We start from the raw sequence: 23,689 nt of genomic DNA, 5'->3' as shown, positions 1-23,689 counted from the left end.
AAATAGATCTCAGAGAATTAGAGTAGGTGAAGTTCTATCTGACCCTGTAATAATAAAGAGGGGAATTCCTCAAGGCAGTATTATTGGAACTTTATGTTTTCTTATATATATATAAATGACATGAGTAAAGAAGAGATAAGGCATTTTGCAGATGATATTATTCTGTATATATTAATAAATAAGTTACAAGATTGTGAGAAACTACAAAATGACCTCGATAATGTTGTGAGATGGACAGTAGGCAATGGTATGATGATAAACAGGGTTAAAAGTCAGGTTGTGAGTTTCACAAGCAGGAAAAGTCCTCTCAGGTTTAATTACTGTTTTGATGGGTTGAAAGTTCCTAAACGGGATCACTGTAAGTATCTAGGTGTTAATATAAGAAAAGATCTTCATTCGGATAATCACATAAATGGGATTGTAAATAAACGGTACAGATCTCTGCACATGATGAGGGTATTTAGGGGTTGAACTAAGGATGTAAAGGAAAAGGCATATAAGTCTCTGGTACGACCCCAACTAGGGTATGCTTCCAGTATATGGGACCCTCATCAGGATTACTTGATTCAAGAACTGGAAAAAATCCAAAGAAAAGCTGCTAGATTTGTCCTGGGTGATTTCCGACAAAATCTCCCATAAGTCCAACCCCTCGTCCACGTCGTGGGAGACGGGCAACGTCATAAAGTAAGGGATTGCCTGGTAGGTTGTTGTAAAGTGGGGGACTACGTGTGCCCCGTGACCGCTTTGGTAGCTGTGAAGGCCCAGCAGGAACCCTGAAAAGTGGCGGCTAACGGGGCTATGGTGAAGATGCTGCTGCCTTGTAGTATGTGGGGTTGGTTCTCCAAAGGCTAAGGGAAGAAAACCCTGATTAAAAATTACCCGTCCTCCAGAAGAGGTTGGACGTAGGGCTGACACCCCGCTCTGTAAAACAAGGTCAAGTTGCGAAACTTCAACGAAAGAAAGCCGAACTGATCAATGGAGACAAACTTGGCGTGGAAAAGTACAATGATAATCGACCATCAGCGCATGAAAGAAATATAAAGCGTAAGTCAGATTTATATATTGGAACCTGGAATGTGATATCCTTGTATCGCCCAGGAGCCTGAAGGGGCTGCTGAACCAAACAATGAAGCTGAAACAGAGTATCATAGCTTTACAAGAAGTAAGGTGGACCGGAAGTGGAATTCTAGAAAAGCAAGAAACTAGTATATTCTATAGCTGTAGCGAGGAGGAGCACGAGTTCGGCACAGGATTTGTGGTACACCACCAGCTAAAGCACGTTGTAAGTGGGTTTACACCTATTAGTCCAAGAATGTCAGTACTCAGGATAAAGGGTAAATTCTTTAATTACTCTATAATTAACGCCCATGCACCAACAGAAGAATCTGAGGAAGAAGAGAAAGAATTGTTCTATGAACTTTTGGAAAGAACGTTTGACAGTTGCCCAGGTCATGACATTAAAATAGTTGCTGGTGAACTAAATGCTCAGGTGGGAAGGGAACAGATATATAAGCCAACAATTGGTCCCCACAGCAAACATACTGTAAGTAATGATAATGGAACGAGACTTATATTATTTGCAGCATCTAGAAATATGATTGTGGGCTCCTCATTGTTTCCACACAAAGATTACAAAAGGAACGTGGACATCGCTGGACGGAAACATAATTAACCAGACTGACCCTGTGTTGATAGATGCAAGGCACAAGTCAGTACTCTTGGAAGTGAGGAGTCTCAGATACCCAAATATAGACTCGGATCACTTTCTCGTAAGTGCGCGAATTAGGGCTAGGATCTCCAGTGCATTCAAAGGAACCCGAACCAACATACCAAAATACAATATAACAGCTCTAGAATCATCTGAAGTTAAAAAGCAATACCAGGAGAGGACAATACAGATCCTTGAAAATACTGAAGAATGCAACGACATTGAGTATCAGTGGGAAATGATTAAAAATGCAGTGGAGACGTCAGCAAATGAAACACTGGGAACTGAAACAAGATATAAAAGATCTCCTTGGTTTGACACTGAGTGTGAAATAGCAACAGAAGAGAAGAACATGGCATACAGAAGGACATTACAAACAAATTGTACAAGAAGAATGAAGGAAGTCTATAAAGAAAAACAGAGCATTGAAAAGAAGATCCATCAGAGGAAAAAGAGAGAGTGGATGAAGGCAAATATCGAAGAAATGGAACTTCTGAGAAATCAAAATGAGGTGAGGAAATTTTACAGAGAGGTAAATGCTGCATGGAAACCCTTCTGTGGCAAAATTAGCCTGATAAAGGATGAAACAGGAAAAATTGTTAGCGGGGGAAAGAGATATGTGAAAGATGGTGGCGACATTTTGATAGACTCCTGAACTTCAGAATTATAACAAGACACTCAACTGATGCGCAAGGAGAAAATGACCCTGATGAAAATATAGGTCCACCAACTTTAGAAGAGGTGATAACTGCCTTGAAGAAATTGAAGAATAACAAGGCAACAGGAACAGATTATATTCCAACAGAACTGCTCAAGCAAGGTGGCAATGAATTGGAACAGACTTTCCTAAAAATAACTACTTCGGTATGGGATGAGGAGAAAAATGCCTCAGCAATGGGAAGAAGGAATTATATGTCCTATATATAAGAAAGGGGATCAGCTTGAGTGTGATAGTTATAGAGGAATTACGCTACTTAACTTGGGATATAAAGTATTCTCCAACATTCTATTTGATCGTCTTCTCCCAATTGTTCAGAGAGAGACTGGGATTTATCCCAGGAAAGTCCACTATAGATCAGATTTTCACCTTAAGGCAAATTTTAGAGAAGACAATCGAATTTGGGATTGGCACGCATCACCTCTTCATTGACTATAAAGGAGCGTATGACAGTATAGACAGAGAGCAACTGTACCATTTTATTAGTGAACTGGGAATTCCTGGAAAATTGGTAAGGCTGGTGAGAATGACAATGAGTGGGATACAAAGTAGTATAAGAACAGGTGGAATGATGTCTGAGACATTAAATATTCAAAATGGGGTACAGCAGGGAGATGCGCTGGCATGTCGTCTCCGTTACCTTGGAGAAGGTGATGAGAGATGCAAACCTCCTGAATAGGGGAACAATTTTCTATAGATCAGTGCAGATACTTGCTTATGCCGATGATATAGATATAGTGGCAAGAACTTGAAAGGCAATGGAAGAGACATTCATCACCCTTGAACAGGCCAGTAGGAAAATGGGACTGAACATTAACCAGCAGAAAACTAAATATATGGCTGCTGGGAAAGCACGTAAGGAGAACATGCCACCCTCAATAACCGTGGGTAATACACCTTTGAGAGAGTTGAGCATTTTAAATATCTGGGATTGACCACTCAAATAATACCTCTCATGAAATTAAACAGGGATTAATGGCAGCCAACAGAGCCTATTTTGCTCTAACAAGGCTTCTCTCCTCAAGGCTCTTGACCCGTACCACTAAATTAACCATCTATAAAACACTTGTAAGACCTGTGCTTACATATGCCTCGGAAACTTGGCTATTAACAGCAAAAGATACTGGAATGCTGGATGCCTTCGAAAGAAAGATACTTCGAAGAATCATCGGCCCAGTCTGTGAAAGAGGAACATGGAGGAGAAGGTACAATCATGAATTGTACAACATTTATAAAGACCCAGCTATTAGAAGAATAGTAAAATCAGCCAGATTGAGGTGGGCCGGGCATGTAGCACGGATGAGTGATACGGAAGTACCTGAAAAGATATTAAATGGAAATCCAGGGGGACAGAGAGGACAAGGTCGACCGAGAGCCAGATGGATGGAGTTACTGAAGATCTTCGGGAAATGGGCTATAGGAATTGGAAAGTTTTAGCGTTGGATCGAGATAAATGGCAGAAGATTGTTGAAGAGGCCAAGGTTCACAATGAACTGTAGAACCATAGAGGAAGAAGAAGAAGAAGAAGAAGAAGAAGAAGAAGAAGAAGAAGAAGAAGAAGAAGAAGAAGAAGAAGAAGAAGAAGACGATTTCTGACAAAAGAGTAGCATTACAAAAATGTTGCAAAGTTTAGGCTAGGAAGACTTGGGAGAAAGGAGACGAGGTGCTCGACTAAGTGGTATGTTACAAGTAATGAAAATAATTTTTGATCCGTTTTAAAAGTATCATATAATGTATATAAGAAAATATTTATTATTTTGCCACCTATTCAATACAATACAGAATGTTAACATATGTGTAAAACATTGTTTAAATATAATGAGACATGTTTCGCCTCTTCTTATGAGGCATCCTCAGTCAATATCAAAACCTTATTTTTTACCAGGTACCTGGTTAAAGATTATTCTAAAATATGTTGAAAGATGATGTGTGTGAGATAAAATTTACAATTCATCATAAAAATGTTTCTGAAATAATTAAAACTCCGATACAATGATAAATTCGTACGTAGTTCACTTAATGAAGGAAACGTCATTTGATTGTAAGTAACATAACTGATGGCTTGAAGCCGTAGTCAATGCTCAATGTTGAAGGAAATTGACAAGCTAATACATAGTAGAAAGAATATAAAATAGGTTCAATGTTGAATATACAATACAATGATAATAAAATGATAAATTTGTACGTAGTTCAATTAAAGAAGGAAACGTCATTTGATTGTAAGTAACATAATTGATGGCTTGAAGTCGTAGTCAATGCTTGATGTAGAAGGAAATTGACAAGCTAATATATAGTAGAAATAATATAAAATAGGTTCAATGTTGAATATAAAATGGGAATGAAAAGCATTCCAATTGCTGGGCCAATGTCGTTATTTGACATTGGTGTGTGTTGCACGAAGCATTTATTAGTCGACAGTTCATTACTTCATTATAGTTTAATCCGGCGAGATTGTGTTGACATGCAGTTCAACAGATGCTTGTAGTTGGTCTAATTTGTTGTGAGTCAACCATGTGAGTTTGACGAAATGATGATGGGCCGTTACTCGCTAGGTTGATATGATTTTGATGCAAAGAGGGTGATAATATTCGTTGCTTCAAATTAGACGTTTCGTAATTGAGTTGATATCTTGGAAAGAATGATGAATAGTTGTTGTTTTTTTCTTCCGAATGACAATTTTTTTAAATGTTGATTGTGAAACTTATGTTGTTGAAGAATATTGATAAAGAAACACAGTTGTTCAACCAAGGCCTACAACATAATTGGCCTAACCCACATAAAGCAGAAGATATAATCACCACAATAGCTGAAGCCGAAGCTAATATAAACAAACAAATTCCAGATTCCAGCAGACAAACACAACTATGTAAAATACGAAATTAAAAAGAAATTACCTGCCCTTGTAAAAGAAGTTTCTAACAAAAATAACCCTACCTCACAAAAACAGATCCAAGAATTAAGAAAAAAAAGTGGACACTAACAACATCATAGTAATCAAAGTCGACAAAGGCAACACCATGGTCTCAATGAGAAAACAGGATTACATCCAAAACACAGAGGAGTTCTTTTCTAATGAAACTTACATAATAGTCTCATAGGATCCCACTACAAAAACTCAACGTAATTTAAAAACACTTTTAAAAACTCTTCCTTTTTATTCAACGAACACAAATACCAAAAACTCATTAATATGAACCAAAAACTACCCACTGTCAGATCACTACCGAAGGTACATAAAAAAGACGTTTGCATTCCACCCATCATAAAGTGATAAATATCATTACTGATCCGTATTAAAGATACTATATGTAGGATGCTAAATAGTTTGTTATGTCACCTATTCAATACATTCGAAATTTTAAACATTTAGGAATTTATCTTTATTTCCATATGAGACATGTTTTGCCCTTCTTAGAAGGCATCATCATTAATAATGCTACCTCAAGGCATAAATCAGGTACCTGATTTGTAATTAAATTGTAAATACTAAGATATACGGTAATATTGACATATTACAGTGGGATAGTCAAGAGAAAAACAATGTTCATTGATGATATAGATACCAATATATTAGCCGTTGGCTGCAAATTACCAGTTATGAAGGATAAGAGCATCAAAATGTTAGGGTATGTCCTACAAAAGATAACTTAACTTATTAACATGGGGCAGTCTAAGGGAAAGTGACTTGCACTAATAGGTAAGACCACAGGGTATCTGACAGTGTCCAGCAGCTGTGGTCCGTATGAAGTATTGATGTTACATCACCAGAAATGTTGGTAACTGTTACTAAAATTTCATTAAGAAACAATGTTCATTGAGAAAACAATGTTCATTAATATATGGAGTTAAAAGGGGATTATATTAACTTATTTACAGAAACAGTAGTCGGCACCAATGCGTAAACCACAAGGTATTTTTGCAGTGTCCAACAGTGGTGGTTCGAAGAATCATTGACGCTACTCTATTAGAAAATCTTAGGAAATTATAAAGCTTATATATATATATATATATATATATATATATTCACATGGAAGCAGTTTGGGGAGAAAGGGGTACAAAGTGTCTGGCACCAATGTTATGACAATAATTACTGCCGTTGGTTGGCGATCACAGTTTGACAGGGCAACTACACAGTAATATTGACGTTATTCTATTGAACAGTTGGGAAATTACAAACTTATAGTACATATTTACAAGGGAGCAGTTTGGGGAGAAAGGATACAAAATGTCTGGTACCAATGTGCATCACATTATTTCTGCCGTTGGTTGATGATTGCAGTATTGACAAGGCAACTCAGCCATTCCAGTTGTCATGGATGTTACATTTTTACTCATTCAAAGCCCTTAACATTAAACTGTAAATGCATTTTGCGGATTTTTTAAACATGAAACACGGTAAATGCTAATGAACTCCCTACAGAAGAAACTATGTTGAGTAAAATGTATTACTATTCCGGAAACTGAAACAAATGTTCCGTCACGGATGTTACAGAATTTGTGAACTCACCTTACAGGCAGTGAACTAAAATTAAAAATTCAGGTTACTTCCTTAAACAGCATTCATTTTTCACACATTGTGTTGATCTGAAAGCTTTAAAAATCCTAATTCTGATATATTAATTTTAAAAATTGAAAAAGGATTGATTTTATAACTGCTTTATTCACGTCACGGATGTTACATGGAATTTGTCACGGATGTTACCTCTGACATGATACATGATATATTAATAAGATTACATTGTATAATTAACACAGTTATGCAGTAATAAATTATTAGACCTCTAAATAGAAATCAGAGCAAATTATTTTATTTATTGGATGGAAGAAACCATGGACTGAAGAAAAGTGTAATGTGTGGTGATTATCCAATTTGTAATTATAACATGAATAAGACTTTAAAGACTTTTCTTAACAAATACTACTCCTACAAGCAGACTTTGCTTACAAAATAAAAAATTCAGGCACTCCTGCTCTTCACAAATATTGCAGCACATTTTCTGTAGCAGTGCCCTTGGTGTTAAAATATTTCCTTGATAATCAAGACAGAAACGAGAAATAGCATGAACTAAAAATCTGAAATTTTCATGCTTAATACAAACACATACACTGTGGGGAGTGTCTTTCTGGTCTCACATGTCTGGGATGCGTATCAAAGAATTTTGAAAGAGATATCCTTACTTCAGGACGTATCTCCAAGAAACGTTGGGAAGCTTCTGCATCATTCATTACAAGGTAGCATTTCTGTCTTTCCTCCTTCTTCCCTGTGACTTCATCTTTTACTGCAATGCAGTCTCTTGTGCCAGATGTTTGCCAGCTGATGTCATCATTTACAAAAATTGATTTCACTGTTTCCAAATCTTCTTTTCAGTATGATCGTCCCCTGCGAGACACTGTAACTTTCGTAACGTGGATGTCTGACTTTGGGAAAGCTTCTTTTAAAAGTTGCCTGACAACAGCCTGTTTTTTTTTTTTTTTTTTTTTTTTTTTTTTTGAAGGGCTGAATGGCAAAGCCTTACATGCGTTGTGGACAACTTTTCGAAGTGTGCTTGTTGAAGAATATAAGCCTAAAGCTGAAGGATTTAGAGATGTATTGTTCTTTATTGTTTCTGGTTTTTTCCTCCTCCACTCCTGCACCTTCAGTTTAGTTTTTTCTCTCCTCAAATTCAAAAGGTTTTTGTCTTTTTCACATTTGTCTTTAACTTGTTGCCTTTTTAACCCATTTCTTTCTCTATCCTTCTCCAAATATGCAGCCCATCTCTATGGATTTTTAGATTTAATTTTAGCCATTCTAGGAGCAGACTTTGCAGGTGGCATTATCTACAAGAAAATACATGAGTTTAGACTAAATTATAGGTTATTTTATGTTTCTGTTTACCTACCATTAATTTTAAGGACATTTCATCATAACAAATAAATTATAGATGGAATAAAAAAAATTAATTTCATTTTACTCTGTGACTTAATAAAATCGAATTCTACACATCAGCAATATAATGTAAATCTGTCTGAATTTTCCCGGTTATATGTTCTGTAACATGGATTATAGTTCATAAAGAGACAGCCTTAAACTAAAAGTATCAGTGGTGATAGAAATGTAACTTCTGTGACTTGTAACATCCGTGACGCCTATTATATTCTTATTTAAACTCAGATATTATCTTTAAGATGGTAGGGTGCAAGTATTTTAATAGAATGTCAACATTTTCTACCTTTGACAAAAACGAATTTAGTTCAATGATATATTTTTAAAAAGTTTCTTCTTTTTTGTCACGGATGTTACACCATGTACATCTGACTACTGGTTTACATTTAATTAAAAAATTTGCTCACCTTGGTCTCCGAAATTCAGTGTGTAGAGTCTCAAAACATAAAATCAGCAGTAAACTTCCTGATAATGGAGTTAACAGTTGAACTGCATGTAAATAAGTTCTTCCAACTTCAGTGAATAAAACTGGCCAGATACTACCAACTACAACCAGCTACTTCCGTTAGCAATAAAACATATCAAATATATTATTTTTCAAAATATCTAAGCAGAATGCTTAAATTAGAAGTTTTATCTACTCACTGCATGAAAATAGAACATATTTATAAACAAATATTTTTTCTGTAGAATTCCCGCTTTACCTGGAATGGCTGAACTACACAGTAATATGCAGTGTGGTTTGACCTCAGTTCATAATTACTGGACTGCTAGGAAAAATATACCAACTTTTTTTAAGACTGCCAAATGAGGTTCTACTGTATTAGGCGATAGTCATACAGGAAGCTGTCTGGTTGAAGTCCCGGGTTCGTGAATATGGCTCCATAAGCAACAGTGAATTTGGCTGGCGTGGAAGGAAACTTGTTTGGGTGTTGTAATGTTTAGGCATAATTTCGGTGTAGTCGAAACGAAAGGTCGTTGAGTACACGGTGCATTGTGATTGGCAACAATAACGGCAGTTATTTGTTGATAATTGTATTTTCAGGGAACATGTTGCGAGGTTAGAATCTTACACTTAATGAGTTTTGTTAACTTCTTGATAACTATGAACGCTATGGGTAAAATACCAGCGTGAGAATGGTTGATGTGACTTTAAACTGAGGTATTGTCGTAATGAAAACATGAAGAACATCTGGACTAAGTTTTTGTTTTTGTGATGCTGGCCTAGTGAAATAGAATGGAGTTGTTTTTGACATAATCCACAGTGGAGAGATAAAATGAGAAAGTACACTACCACAGACTTGGAGCGTCGTGGCTAGGACAAGACATCTTCATTTTTGTTTGTGAAGTGGCCGGGAATCGAACCCGGGACCCCTGTGACCAAAGGCCAGCACGTTAACCATTTAGCCACAGAACTGGACTGCCATGATGATGAAGACAACACATACACCCAGCCCCCGTGCCAGTGAAATTAATCAATTATGTTTAAAATTCCCGGCCCTGCTGGGAATTGAACCTGGGACCCCTGTGACCAAAGGCCAGCACGCTAACCATTTAGCCATGGAGCAGGACATAAAAATGAAATGATTAGCTGCTTATTAAAGACACAAATTACTACTTAAAATAACATATACAATGTACATAAAAATAACTTCCGTCCTGAAGTTGTAAAAAATAAAATCTCACACATGCATTATATCTAGTAATATTTACGTAAAAAGCAAGGTTTCTGAACATAATAACATATTCAAAAACAAGAAGTGCTCATAATAAAAATACTAACGTGTACAACAGGAGTAAGTTTCCCGCTCCACTTCAACATAACACCAACGTCATTAGTCGCGCGATGAGAGAAACTCTCACGCAGCACGCACGGACACATAGGAACCATTGTTGACTAGGGGACGGGGTGCCTACCCTTTAAATGTGAATCGCTCTACTCATGACAGTTACAAACTCAGCTGCAAGAGGGAACAGTCGCCTCCCTTTCATCACTATGAAGTAATATCACAATAAATAATAATGTGAGAGAAAATCTCATATAGCAACCACTCGTGGGTTAAGAGGGGGGTGGGGGTGAACAGGACTAACAAAAGGGGTGAATTTTTAATATATCTTAAATATAAAGTAACACATACTTTTTGTTTTCGGAAAAATCACTTGGGGGGGGGGGGGTAAAAAGACTGAAAGAGGGGTTGGAATTATTTTTATTAGGATAATGGTATCTGAAAATCTGAAGATATTACAAATGTGAAAATTGGTATTTGGAATCTTCTTTAAAAATAAAGATTCTTTTGTTTTCGGAAAATCCAATTATGGCGGGGTAAATTAATTGAAAATTCAGTTTAATTCTTTGTATGAGGATACTTGTATCACCAAAACGAAGGATGTTACGGACGTGAAAACTGGTATTAGGAATCTCCTTTAAAAATAAAGAAACACGCATAAGGGGGTGGGGGGGATCAACTTTAGGGGGTTGTAAAAAGAGCTGAATTCTTTTTATGAGGATACAAATAAGAAGTGTACTTAAAACAATACACCGCTAAGGGGTTTTGACTGGGGGATGAGGAATGATGACAAATGTGTGTGTATATATTTTTTACAATTGGCTTTACGTTGCACCGACAAAGATAGGTCTTTGGTGACGATGGGATAGGAAAGGTCTAGGAGTGGGAAGGAAGCGGCCGTGGCCTTAATTAAGGTACAGCTCCAGCATTTGCCTGGTGTGAAAATGGGAAACCATGGAAAACCATATTCAGGGCTGTCGACAGTGAGGTTCAAACCCACTATTTCCCGGCTGCAAGCTCACAGCTGCACGCCCCTAACCGCATGGTCAACTCGCCTGGTGGTATATATTTTAAATCCTAGGTGTGAAATTGGAAATATCTTTAAAAGTTCCACCGCTAAAATGTCAAGGGAGGTTAGCTCCGTAAACTTAATTATTCATCCCTCCAAAACTGTTTGGCATACAAAGTTGTAATTTTACGAGAAATGTCCTAGATGTAAAATACTGTATACTTCAAAACATTTCTCCCCTAGGAGGTTTAGATGGTAGTTGACTCTCAAAAACACAATACCCATTCTTCTTCAGGCATGAACATAACTTTTTTGTGAAGGGTGGTCTTCTATATCCTAGATGTTAATAAATATTTCAAAACATTCACCCCTTAAAAAAGAATTCATTCCCGCATTACTGTTTGACGTAAAAAAATTTAAAAATCACAGGTTGCTTGCTTTTACGTCCTAGATGTTAAATCAGGTATGGTTTAAAACATTCAAATTCTTCCATACAAGGTTCAAGTGAGTGGTAGATTATAAAAGAAATAATCATTCCCCCACAACTGTTTGACGTACAAACTGAGGACGAATTTTACAGGCTCAGCTGACAGTGGACTCTCCAAAATGTAAAACTTTGAATAATAACTTTCATTTTAAAGATGTAGCGAAGCACAGTTATCTTGCTAGTTATTCATAAAATATCATTTTCATTGTTAACAAAATTTACATAGATCATTTTTCTTAACTTCTTTATAGTACACACATTTTAACATAACTAACAAAATTAAGTCAGTAAAAGGCTATTTGACAATTAATATAGACATTTCATCTGCAGTAACACAAAACATAAGGAAGAAAAACTGAACATACCTCTTTTACCATGGGACAAAATGCACAAAATGAATGATGAGTGCTCCCTCCGAACTTCATTCTGTATAGTTTGCTGAAGTTTTGTTATAAACATGACATAATTCAGATCTTGAAAAATAAGAACATTATAGCCAAAGCTAGCAAATGTAATCTTCACCATATCTCTGTCAATATTTGTCCCATATCGGTTATCTAAGCCAGTCTTCTTAGATCTCTGTAAATAAAGCATACAATCAACCAAACTAAAGAAAACATACGGTATATATGTTACTTGCTTTGCTGGTGCATGTCAGGTTCAAGAAGTTTCAAACCTAATATATCATACATTCTCTGCTTAATATAGATGGATCTTTTAGTCTCTAGCAGCAAAAATCTCATTGTAGATTGAAGAATATCAAATATCACTGTGCAATTGTGGACAAATCGATTACAAAATTGGGAAATCATTTTAGTACACTGGCTGGATTATAAACACCAAAAGTGATGAAGAGCACGTGGAAGAGAAAACGGCCATAAAACTGAACTTAATCTAAATATAGTGCCCACTCCAAATAATTCTGAGTGCCTGAGTTACAGGCATATAAGAACCTCGATATCTCGAACCTCCATTACTCGAATTTTCAGTATCTTGAAGTAACTTAAATTTCCCGACCATTTGTCCTATTCTTCACCTGTATTTATTTCTCTACTACTCGAAATTCAGTTACAAGAATTTCTCGATTTCTCGAAGCAAACATTTTCTCCCTTGAAGCAAAAAATACTCTGTAACTCAAATTTTGTACAACATTAATGGTAGTTGTGATTTGTGAGGAATAGTCAATAAGTAAAAGAAAGGTTTACATTGATGCTGGGAATGAATACGACTGGAACCAAAATACTAAAACTTCTAGTGATTGGAAAATTGGTGTAGCCTCCAGTTTCTCGGGTGTGAATTAATTACCAGTCATGTACGAAAGCAACTCTCGAAGTCGCAGATGACAAGCTCCATTTACGAGTCTCGGCTGTAAGGTATCGATGAGAAGTTTCATCGTGAAGGGAGGAAAATCCTCCTTTTCGTAGACAACTGCCCTGCTCATCCCACGGTGCACTCATTCAGGAGTTAAAGGCAATGTGCGTTGTCTTCTTGCCACCGAACTTAACATCCAAACTACAGCTCATGGACCAAGGTGTGATTAAAAACTTGAAGCATTTCAATAAGAAGAAGGCTGTTCAGAGAATTCTGAGAGGAATTGAATCCAGGGAGTCATTAACAGACATTAATCTACTACAGTTGAAAACATACATACATACATTACATACATTATCATTACAGACCGTTATGCCTTTCAGCGTTCAGTCTGCAAGCCTCTGTGAATTTACTAAACGTCACCACAATCCTCGATTCACAACTAGTGTTGTGGCCTCATTTAGTTCTATACTTCTTATCTTCAAATCGTTAGAAACAGAGTCTAACCATCGTCGTCTTGGTCTCCCTCTACTTCCCTTACCCTTGAAAACAATGCCGAGTAAATCGTGGGCTGATGTGAAGCAAGACACAACTGTATAATGTTTTTGCAAAGCAGGATTTTTGAAAGGTGAATCAGGAGCTTCAGAACATGAAGAGGAAGAGCTCTTGTTCCTGAAGAATGGGTGGTGTATCAGCAGCATGTTAAGTGCGAAGCTGATTTTGAGGCTTACATAAATGTAGACTCTGATGTTATAATTGCTGAGCCTCCTATCGATACCGTCAACACCTACTGCCAAGCAACAAGAAGAAGAAGAAGAAGAAGAAGAAGAGTTGTACCACCAGCAGACTAGGCTTTAAAGTGCAGTGGCTATTCTTCGATCCTACATACAAAGTCAGTCAAATGTAAATGACAGTGTTTTCACAGCAATAAATGTAGTTGAAGAGTATGTGGAAGTAAAGAAGGTTAACAGCAAAAAACAAGAGACTAACAGATTTCTTTTCCAAAGGTATTAACGGAGATATGTTTCTTGTTTTACTACTGTATGTACTGTATCCCGTCTTCTAAAAAGGTTACTATAATAAGGGTTATAATTAAAATGATGTCGTAAAGTACTGTTTGTTTGCATATTTTTAAATACTGTTAAAAATAATGTATTCCGTATAAGCCGTAGATACATATTATTCAATAAATGAGCTATACATCCTCAAAAACAGTATTTTCCACATCTTGAAATTTCGATAACTCAAAATAAAATGTAGCTCCCGAGGTTATTCGTGATATTGAGGTTCTACTGTAATATAACATGTGGGTGAGTCATTTAAACCCTCAATAAGATGGTGACCCTAGTCAGTTTTGTCTCCTAGATAGAGAGCTAGTACCAAAACACAGCAGTCAACTTTCAGCTGGAGCGTCATGCATGCCAAACACGATCCATCAGTCATGAGAATGCAAGCGAGCTAGGAGGAACACTGTACTGTTCTATGTTTTGTTTTGTTACAAAATAAGGTGTTGGATGCAGACAGATGCTATTAGACTGGTACTGTCATTATCAACCTGAATCAAATAAGCAGACCTACAGCATGCAGAAATATCAAACAATGGAATGTCCAGTAATTCTACTATAGTCCAGTAGAGAGAGTTACCATTTTAAAGAGAAGTACCTCAGTGTATTATGGCTAAAAATAGTTTAGTAAAACACTCAAGAGCTTAATATTTCTATTTTAACTCTTCAAACATAGAGGCAAGGATTACCATAGACCCTGATAAAGTAGGACTGTCCAGAATTTTAGCTTAAAAAAATGTCTAGGCTAAATTTTTTATTTCCTGCTAATGTCCTCAAATTTTTACCAAGTGTATCACTGAGGAAAAAAATCAAACTTATCTCTGTGAACATAACTTGGTGAGGGTGGGTTTTTATTTTTTTTCCAAGAAAGGGAGGGTGCACTACCTAGGGACATACACACCAGGGGATATCTGTTATACCATAAACATCTGTGAAGTTAGGGATTCTTGGTTCACAAATTATGTCTGCAGTGCTGTAATTTGCTACCAATTCTACAGGGTGTCCGAGAAGTCCCCGTAACCCTAGTTTCATACGTTTCATATTATAGTGGAGTACTTACATATAAAAACTATGAATCCAGGGAATCTGTATGTGCACCATCATGCCTTACACAGAGTTCTATCCATCTCCAAGTCCTCATTGACATCTTGCGGAGCATCTCAGGAGTTATGGAACGAAAGGCCTCCTCCACATTTTGGCGAAGTTCTTCATTAGTCGTGTATCGACGTTGAGCCACATGGGACTTAATTATTCCCCATAATGAGTTGTCTGGCGTGGTAAGGTCCGGGCTTCGTGGTGGCCATTTCAACGGGGCTGGAGATGTTAGTGAGCCACAGCCAATCCAACGGCCTTGAAATTGTTCATCAAGGAACTCGCGCACCTGAATAGCAAAATGTGCTGGAGCCCCATCCTGCTGTAACCACACATGACCCATTATTCCCTTGTCTTGAAGCTGAGGTATTAACCAAGATTGTAACATATGCAAAAAAGATTTTCCATTCACATACCCATCAAAAAAATACGGCCCGCACAAGTGACTGATGATATCCCGGCTCATACCATAACATGAGGGGGGGGGGGGGGGAGTTCCTTTCCAACTCTTGCACATAATGAGGACTTTCCTTAGACCAGAAAACCACATTGCTCCTATGCGAACTGCGATATATCGCACATTCATCAGAAAATAACACTTGAGCGAGACACGGCAGCTGGAAATTGTGCCAACAAAGCACGGCAGGCTGCAACTCGTTGCTCCATGTCATTGTCAGATAATTCATTCACATGCATCGGCCTAAATCCTTTCATTTTCAAATCTCTTTTAATGTGGTCATGCATTGTTGACTGCGGTACTTGAAGTTCAGCTGCTCTTTTGCGAATGGATTTCAATGGAGATTGCTCAATTGATTGAGCAATGGTGGCACACGTTTCTTCCCGCGTCTTCTTACGTCCACAGGGGTACGGGGACTTCTCGGACACCTGTATTTATGTAGAAAATGACGGGCGTGTTTACAAGCCAGTGAGTGCATTCTTTTCGTTGATCAATACTATTATTTGTGCGTCCTTGGCGTGTGATTTTCTCTGGCAATAATAAAATATAAAAATACGTTTGAAGGAATATAGACGATATGAATAATGTAATTTAACATCCATTAAAGTATTTAGTTTCCACGTGCTTACCAAACCACATTTATGATCTCTTTGTTTTAAATGATATAACATGTACCAAGGGACAGTGCGTGGTGCTGTATATTCAACATATTTTTGGTATTATCCTACCACACTTATTAGGCCAAGAAATTCCACACAGTAAAACTGGAGTCGTAAGACAACGTCCAGTGAAAGAAGTACTTAAGTAGCAGTAAAAAATGCCACTGAAAAGCAGTTATCTATTCAAGAATGTTCAAAATAATACAACATCCCAAAATCTACTACAGCATGCATAGTGTGGAAAGCATGGGCTGACAATTCCAAGTATTTTCACCTGCACAAGAACACTATTTTTGGGCCCTTCAAGGCTTACTACTTTAAGAAGATGTATCATTGAATGAACACCACCTGGCAATCAGGAAAATCAGGTGCAATCTATAACATTTTTTAAATAATCTTTTGATCAGCCTTTGCAATAAAAATCACTGTAAGTAGTAGCTTCAAGGTGATAGGGATTCTTCCAATCCATGAAACCGTTTTTTGAAGAGGAAAGCTTTCTCCCTTCTTTTGTAACTGACTGCCGATTCAGGAACTTGCAATCAAGAAATATTAGAATTAGAAATTTCCAGTGCGCCGGCCTCTCACCGCTGGGTTCCGTGGTTAAAATCCCAGTCACTCCATGTGAGATTTGTGCTGGACAAAGCAGAGGCGGGACAGGCTTTTCTCCGAGTACTCCATTTTTCCCTGTCATATTTCACTCCAGCAACACTCTCCAATATAATTTCATCTGTCATTCATTAATCATTGCCCCAGAGGAGTGTGACAAGCTTTGGCAGCCAGCACAATTCCTATCCTCGCCGCTAGATGGGGGCTTCATTCATTCCATTCCATTCATTCGAATAACTGGAAACAGGCTGTGGATTTTTCATTTTCAATCAATTGAAGACTCCATCAACTTCTAAATCTGGTGCCAAAGTACTATACCATCATGTATGTGATTTTCTCTGGGAATAATCTATATATTAAGCGTTTACTAAAAACAGCTTTGGCAAATCTGTCCATCCATTCTACTGGGCCAATTTGCTTCATTTTTATTTTATTTTCTCAGGAATTACCTGCCGGTGAATCATGAGACATTGGTACATCTCTAAGTTCAGCCAACTTTTGAGTAATTATAAAATCAAATCATTAAGGGGTCACTCCAATAACTGCAGGTGAAGGCTTACCCTAACCCGCAATATATTCTGTACTTAGCAGGTTGCTAAGCAACTAACATTTTTATTAATATTCTGATATGTGTGATTTTCATCCTTAGTAATGTCACTGTATGCAGCCATGTTTGATTACTACCTGTCAAGTCAGAGAGTATACACTTCCTCAGATCACGGAAGAATACCATTCCCCGCTAGGTACTCTTTGATTCTCTACCCTTTCCCAGCTTCCAGATATATTCAACAGATGGAGAGCATTCCTAATAACTTACATGCTGCTGAGGGAAAAAGAATCTACGTACAAACAGACCCCATCATGACACATGCCTTATACATTATCTGGGAACACCTATTGAAGGATAACCTAGCTCCACTAGGAGGAGTGAAGACCATGTATCTTTAACAAGTTCTCTGCCTGGCAAAAAATGCTCTTTCGAGAGTAACCTATGAGCTCACAAGGCAACCATTCTATATAGAAGAACTGCTAAAAATACTATCGCCTTCTATAACACAATACCAAGCTTTACATCAAGAACGGCAGGATTAAAAAAAGCTAATATATGATAGACTTTTTTTTACCAAATAGATGGCATAATGATGGCAGAATCGATGAATTCTGACTATGAACTTCGGTACACCATAACACGCTTCTTATTAAATATTCATAAAACCACTGGAAAAGACAGCCAACCAATATGACTACAACAGGCCTATCAAGATGAGTTATCTGACCTATTTATAATGAATGTTGTAGAGCAGCACTGGTCCTCTAGTAAAATATAAAAATACATTTGTATGAATAATGTGATTTAGCATCCATTAGAGTATTTAGTTTCCACGTGCTTACAACTTTTATTATAATTTGGATCCACCTTATTCAATACATAAAAACTGTTGTTTAGATGAAATCACAAATATTTCAATCAGAACTAGTTTCGACGCCCTTTTTGCGTCATCATCAGCTGATATAGGTTCTTGAAAAAATTGGCAATCACATAAGTTTATCTACGTCAAATTGAACCCAATTTAAAACCATATTAACAACCTAAAACTGTGTTACGATTATACTGTCTCAAAGTCCATATTTTCTACAAGTCCAAGACTTGCGAGTCTTAAACCTTAAATTGATGAAAACATATGTAAACCGGTTTGCTCACTAATAAAATAACGTGGATTTAAAAGAACCAGCAACTTGAAAATAAAATAGTCTTGAAGAAACATTAGCTTAATTTAACACACTTCTTAAAACGTGACGTAGAATCGTATTAAAATACTTCAATAAAATCTTCAGAGTCGCTTTAATGGAGCAATCCTAGTGAGGTGGAAATGAGCAATCGATCCTTTAAGATGTTAACAAGTACAACGTTCCCAGTTCAATCCAGACCTGAAATAATAGGAATATAATAAACTATCACTTAACTGAAGAGGCAAAATATAAAATTACGTCTTATAACGTAAACGTTTTTATGTGATTCACCTCAAAAGATCGCTGCTCGCTAGGCTTCATTGTGCTTCACATGGACAGCACTTGTAGAAAATATGGACTTTGAGACAGTATAATTGTAACACAGTTTTAGGTTGTTAATATGGTTTTAAATTGGGTTCAATTTGACGTAGATAAACTTATGTGATTGCCAATTTTTTCAAGAACCTATATCAGCTGATGATGACGCAAAAAGGGCTTCGAAACTAGTTCTGATTGAAATATATGTTGTAATTTCATCTAAACAATAGTTTTTATGTATTGAATAAGGTGGATCCAAATTATAATAAAAGTTGTAATCTTGGTTCAATACGGACAAACAATGAAATTTATTAATTCAACTTTCCAGGTGCTCACAAAATCATATATATGACCTCTTTCTTTTAAATGATATCCAGTGTTCCAAAAGTAGCACAAAGAAATAAAAGCCGCAATGGATGCAGGAAAGTGACATCAGTTGTCCTAACTGATATACTAATTAAGGAAGAAAGTGAAAGCCAAAGAATCAATCAAACAATCAATCAATCAATCAATCAATCAATCAATCAATCAATCAATCAATCACTACTGATCTGCACTTAGGGCAGTCGCCCAGGCGGCAGAAGTTTAAATCTAATGCAAATAGAGGGGAAAAAACAAAAAACAAACAGAGAACCTGCAGTTGCTAAAACCTTTTCAAAGAGATTAGTGTAAGTAGTGATAATGAAGATGACTTAGTGGCAGTTTAGAATCAATAAATTTGATCATTTTTGGTCTTTGATTGACTAAGCTCAAGAAAAATGCCACAGTTAGTTCTTGGGTTTGCCCTGTCAATATTTATTATACAATTTGTCAATGGCATGATGATGACAATAATAATGTTATTGATTATACATCCCACTGACTACTTTTTATGGTCTTCATAGAAGCCAAAGTGCCACAATTTTCTCCCGCAGGAGTTTTTTAACGTGCTAGTAAATCTACCAACAGGAGGCTGATGTGAGAACCTTCAAATACCACTGGTCAATGCCAGGATTGTACATGCCAAGTTGGGCTCAGAGAACTGGCACTCTACTGTCGGAGCTACTCAGCCCAGCACGGCATGATGAAAAGTGAACAGCACATCAAGCTGCAGGAAAGATTTCTAGATGTTGACAGAATTTTTCAGTGAAACTTCTCCTTGATGTTCTTCAGTGATTATTCATGTGTTAGATTGGTAAGGGAACTCCCCTAACATCAATCCTATAGAAAACAAGTGAGATATTTGCTGTTCCACAGTAATATGCATGATGGTTTCAATGAGTATGGTATCATGATGATGAACTTAAAAATATGTGCTCAGATCTTATGGATCACGTAATGCAACTTATATAAAAAAAGGAGGGAATATTAGATATTACCAAAAACTAAAGGTATGTAACAGATGACTAAGTCACCAAACAAAACCATGTTTAAATGAATATGTTATTGTCATTTTTTGATTAATTTGTACATATCTCTACATACATGACAATCTTACATTAATCAAATATGACCTCGTCCTTTATAAATCTTGCACTATGATCTGAATTTGGCTCCAGGTTTTGTCAGAGGAGTGCCAATCGCTGTTATTTCCTATTTCAACATGGTAGGAGAAGGAAGTGTCAAGTATTATCTCTACTCTAAGAAATTTTGTCTGGAAGAGCAAAATTGATAACTATTTGCAGAAATATACCAGTAGATTGAATCAAGATCATTAATCATGAAAACTGAAATACTTTGGTCATCATAAATTTTACCTTTTGAGCTAATTTCGTGTAACTGTTATTTGTTACAATTGATCAGTATACTGTGTATTATTACATCACCTGCAAGGAACAGCTTCATTTCATTTGTTTTTATAATAAATAAAGTTGTTTCAGTCTAGTAAGATTTAAGTACAGTGAAACCTGCCCAAAACGGCCATCAATCATTCTTCCGAAGTAATTGCCGTTAGTACAGGTGGCTGCTAAATGAAGGTTATGAAATTATGGGATCGGGGAAGAGGTTTATTTTATCACATGATTAGCTACAGTAGAGCCTGCAGTGTGTAAAAAAGTAATATACACACACTGGTTCAATCAATCAATCAATCAATCAATCAATCAATCAATCAATCAATCAATCAATCAATCAATCAATCAATCAGTCAGTCAGTCAATCAATCAATCAGTCAATCATCAGCATTTAGGACTATCACCCAGGTGGCAGATTCCCTATCAATTGTTCACCTAGCCTTTTCTTAAATGTTTTCAAAGAACTTGGAACTTTATTGAACATTTACCTTGATCAATTACCTTGAACCCTTACATTTTGTCCTAAATGAAAATTTGCCCCAATTTATTTTCGTGATTTCCAACTACACGAGTGAAAGGCAAGGAGACACTGTGGTGGAATGAGGAAGTGAGGAAAGTGGTGAAAGAAAAGAAGACAGCCTAGCAAGAATGGAACCGAGATCAAACAGAAGAAAGCAAAAGGAAGTATCTCAACAACAAATGGAGATGTAAGAAGATAGTAGGGGAAGAAAAGAAGAAGAGTTGAAGAGAATTTACACAAAAAATGGAAGTGGATGGAAGTGTCAGTAAAAGGATGCTGTGTGGACTTATGAGTACTAAGAAGACAGAAAGAGTTACCGGTATCACAAAACTAGTGAAAAAGGAAGATGGGGAATTGTTAACACACCCAGAAGAGGTAAAGAGAGTTTTTTGATAAGCTATTGAATGTGAAGAACTGTACAGGGGAGACAGAAGCAATAGAGTGTGAGGAATCAACAACAGACGATGATAACAATGCTGGAGGTGGAGTTAGCGGTACAAAAGATGAAGACGGGAAAAGCAACAGGGATGGATGAAATCAGTGGGGAAATGATAAACGCTGCTGGATCTGTTGGTATGCAATGGTTGTATCGACTACTAAAGTGTATGTGAAAACACAAATGTGTACCAGAAGTCTGGAAAAAATGGGATAAAAATACGAGTATTTAAAAAAGGGGACAAGAAAGTTTGTGGTAACTATAGAGAAATCACACTTATATCGCAGGTAGTTAAAATACTGGAAAGGATATTAGAGAGAAGAATGAGAAGAAAGATTGAAGGACAGTTACAAGAGGAACAGTATGGCTTCAGGAGTGGAAGATCTACAGTGGACCCAATCTTTAGCATGAGACTGGAAAAGAACTGAGAATATGGAAAGGATCTGGTCATGATTTTCATACATATAGAAAAGGCATATGATAGTGTATGCAGAGAGAAGGTTTGGGAAACCATGGTTAAAAAGAGACTCAGAAGAGAAATATTAGAAATGGTGTGTACAACAACTGTGTTAGCAGATTACTGACCCCAGTTGGAAAGATAGAATGGTTTAGGAATAAGACTGGACTAAGACAGGGGAGTGTACTGTCACCTCTTTTGTTTATTATGGTCATAGACAAAACTGTAAAGGAAACAAAAGAAGCCTATGGAGACAAAGAGATGAAGATACTGCTATTTGCAGATGATGATGTGATCTGGGAAAATAACAGCAAAGAAGTGCAACAACTAGATGCACTGAACAAAAAAATTGAGAAGTATGGCATGAAAAGCAGTACAGATAAAAGCAAGACTATGGTGATGTCAAGAGGGGAAAGGCAAGGAAAGGGCACTGTGAAAATCTGAAGTCAGAGTCCGGAAATTGTGGACAGCTTTAAATACCTAGGAAGTGAATTAATTAAAAATGCTGGGGTGGACATGGAGATTAGCAGGAGGGTACCGCAAGGCAATGCATTCTACCAAAGTGTAAGAAAAACTGTTTGGAGCAGAGAAGTACCAAAGAAAAGTAAAGAGATAATGTACAAAATGTACTATATACCCATACTGACTTATGCAGCTGAGACTTGGACTTTCACTATCAGGCAAGAGAACAGAATTCAAGCCAGCGAGATCAATAGGAAAGACAGAGTGAGAAATGAAGATTATATGAAGGACGTTGGGATAGGAAAGCTAAATGAGAGAACTGAAAAGAATAAACTAAGGTTGTCTGGACATGTAAAGAGGATGGAGAATAATAGAATTCTAAGACAGATGCTGGAGGCAAAGTGTGAGGGCAAGAGAGCAAGAGGAAGACCTAGAACAAGGTGGATTGAATAAGTGAGAGCGGCATAAGAAGACGAAATTTAGACTGGGACAAGATCGTGGAAGAGGAATGGTGGAAAGAAAGAGGAAGATGGAGAAGTGCCATAAATACCCCGACATGGCAGGAGCTGGATAAGGGGAAATGATGATGGTGATGATGATGATGAATTCCATCTTTATCTACATATTAAGATCTTTCCTACTTTTAAAAGCTCTACTCAAGCTTATTCATCTACTAATGGCATTCAACGCCATCTATCACTGACAACTCACAATATACCACTTAAACACTAAGTTTATATAAGGAGTATTTTATTATAGCACCTATCCAATACAATCCACTGTTGCGTGTTTGAATGAGCATAGAAACTACCAAATTATAGGTACGTTTTGCCCCTCTTATTCAATCCTAAAACAAGTATTGGTTTTAGGTCCTTATCCAATTTATATAAACTATGCTGTTAAACGCATAATAATATTGACACTGTGGTTCATTATATTTAGGGTACAAGGATATCTAAAACACATATATACACACATTAAATCAATTTAAAAATTTTTGAAATGTTTGTCTTCAAGAATTTTGTATCACATTATTTCTTAAAATTATTCATGTCTGAATCTGAAGTGGATCTTCTTCATAAATGCTTGAACAATAAGCAACACTTAGGGACCAGTGTGCTGAACCCAAGGTTATCAATAGAAATGATCGGTGTAACACAACGTGCATAATG

At 36.8% G+C, this 23,689-nt stretch overlaps 2 protein-coding genes across 2 annotated transcripts in view; both read right to left on the bottom strand.

The window, feature by feature from the left end:
* LOC137501180 (putative serine protease F56F10.1) overlaps positions 1-23,689 on the bottom strand; it is a 519,998-nt gene that overhangs the window by 369,064 nt on the left and 127,245 nt on the right. The window lies entirely within an intron of this gene.
* Positions 1-23,689, bottom strand: part of LOC137501181 (caspase-3-like) — a 59,075-nt gene that overhangs the window by 31,348 nt on the left and 4,038 nt on the right. Inside the window, exon 2 of the mRNA XM_068228042.1 lies at positions 11,998-12,211. Coding sequence (XP_068084143.1) covers positions 11,998-12,211 — 214 coding nt within the window. The remainder of the gene's footprint in view (positions 1-11,997; positions 12,212-23,689) is intronic.

This window comes from Anabrus simplex, chromosome 6, assembly GCF_040414725.1.
Source record: "Anabrus simplex isolate iqAnaSimp1 chromosome 6, ASM4041472v1, whole genome shotgun sequence".
In the NCBI taxonomy this organism is placed as follows: domain Eukaryota; kingdom Metazoa; phylum Arthropoda; class Insecta; order Orthoptera; family Tettigoniidae; genus Anabrus; species Anabrus simplex.
The sequence above is the reverse complement of the archived record's forward strand: the minus strand, read 5'-3'. Positions and strand labels throughout refer to the sequence as shown.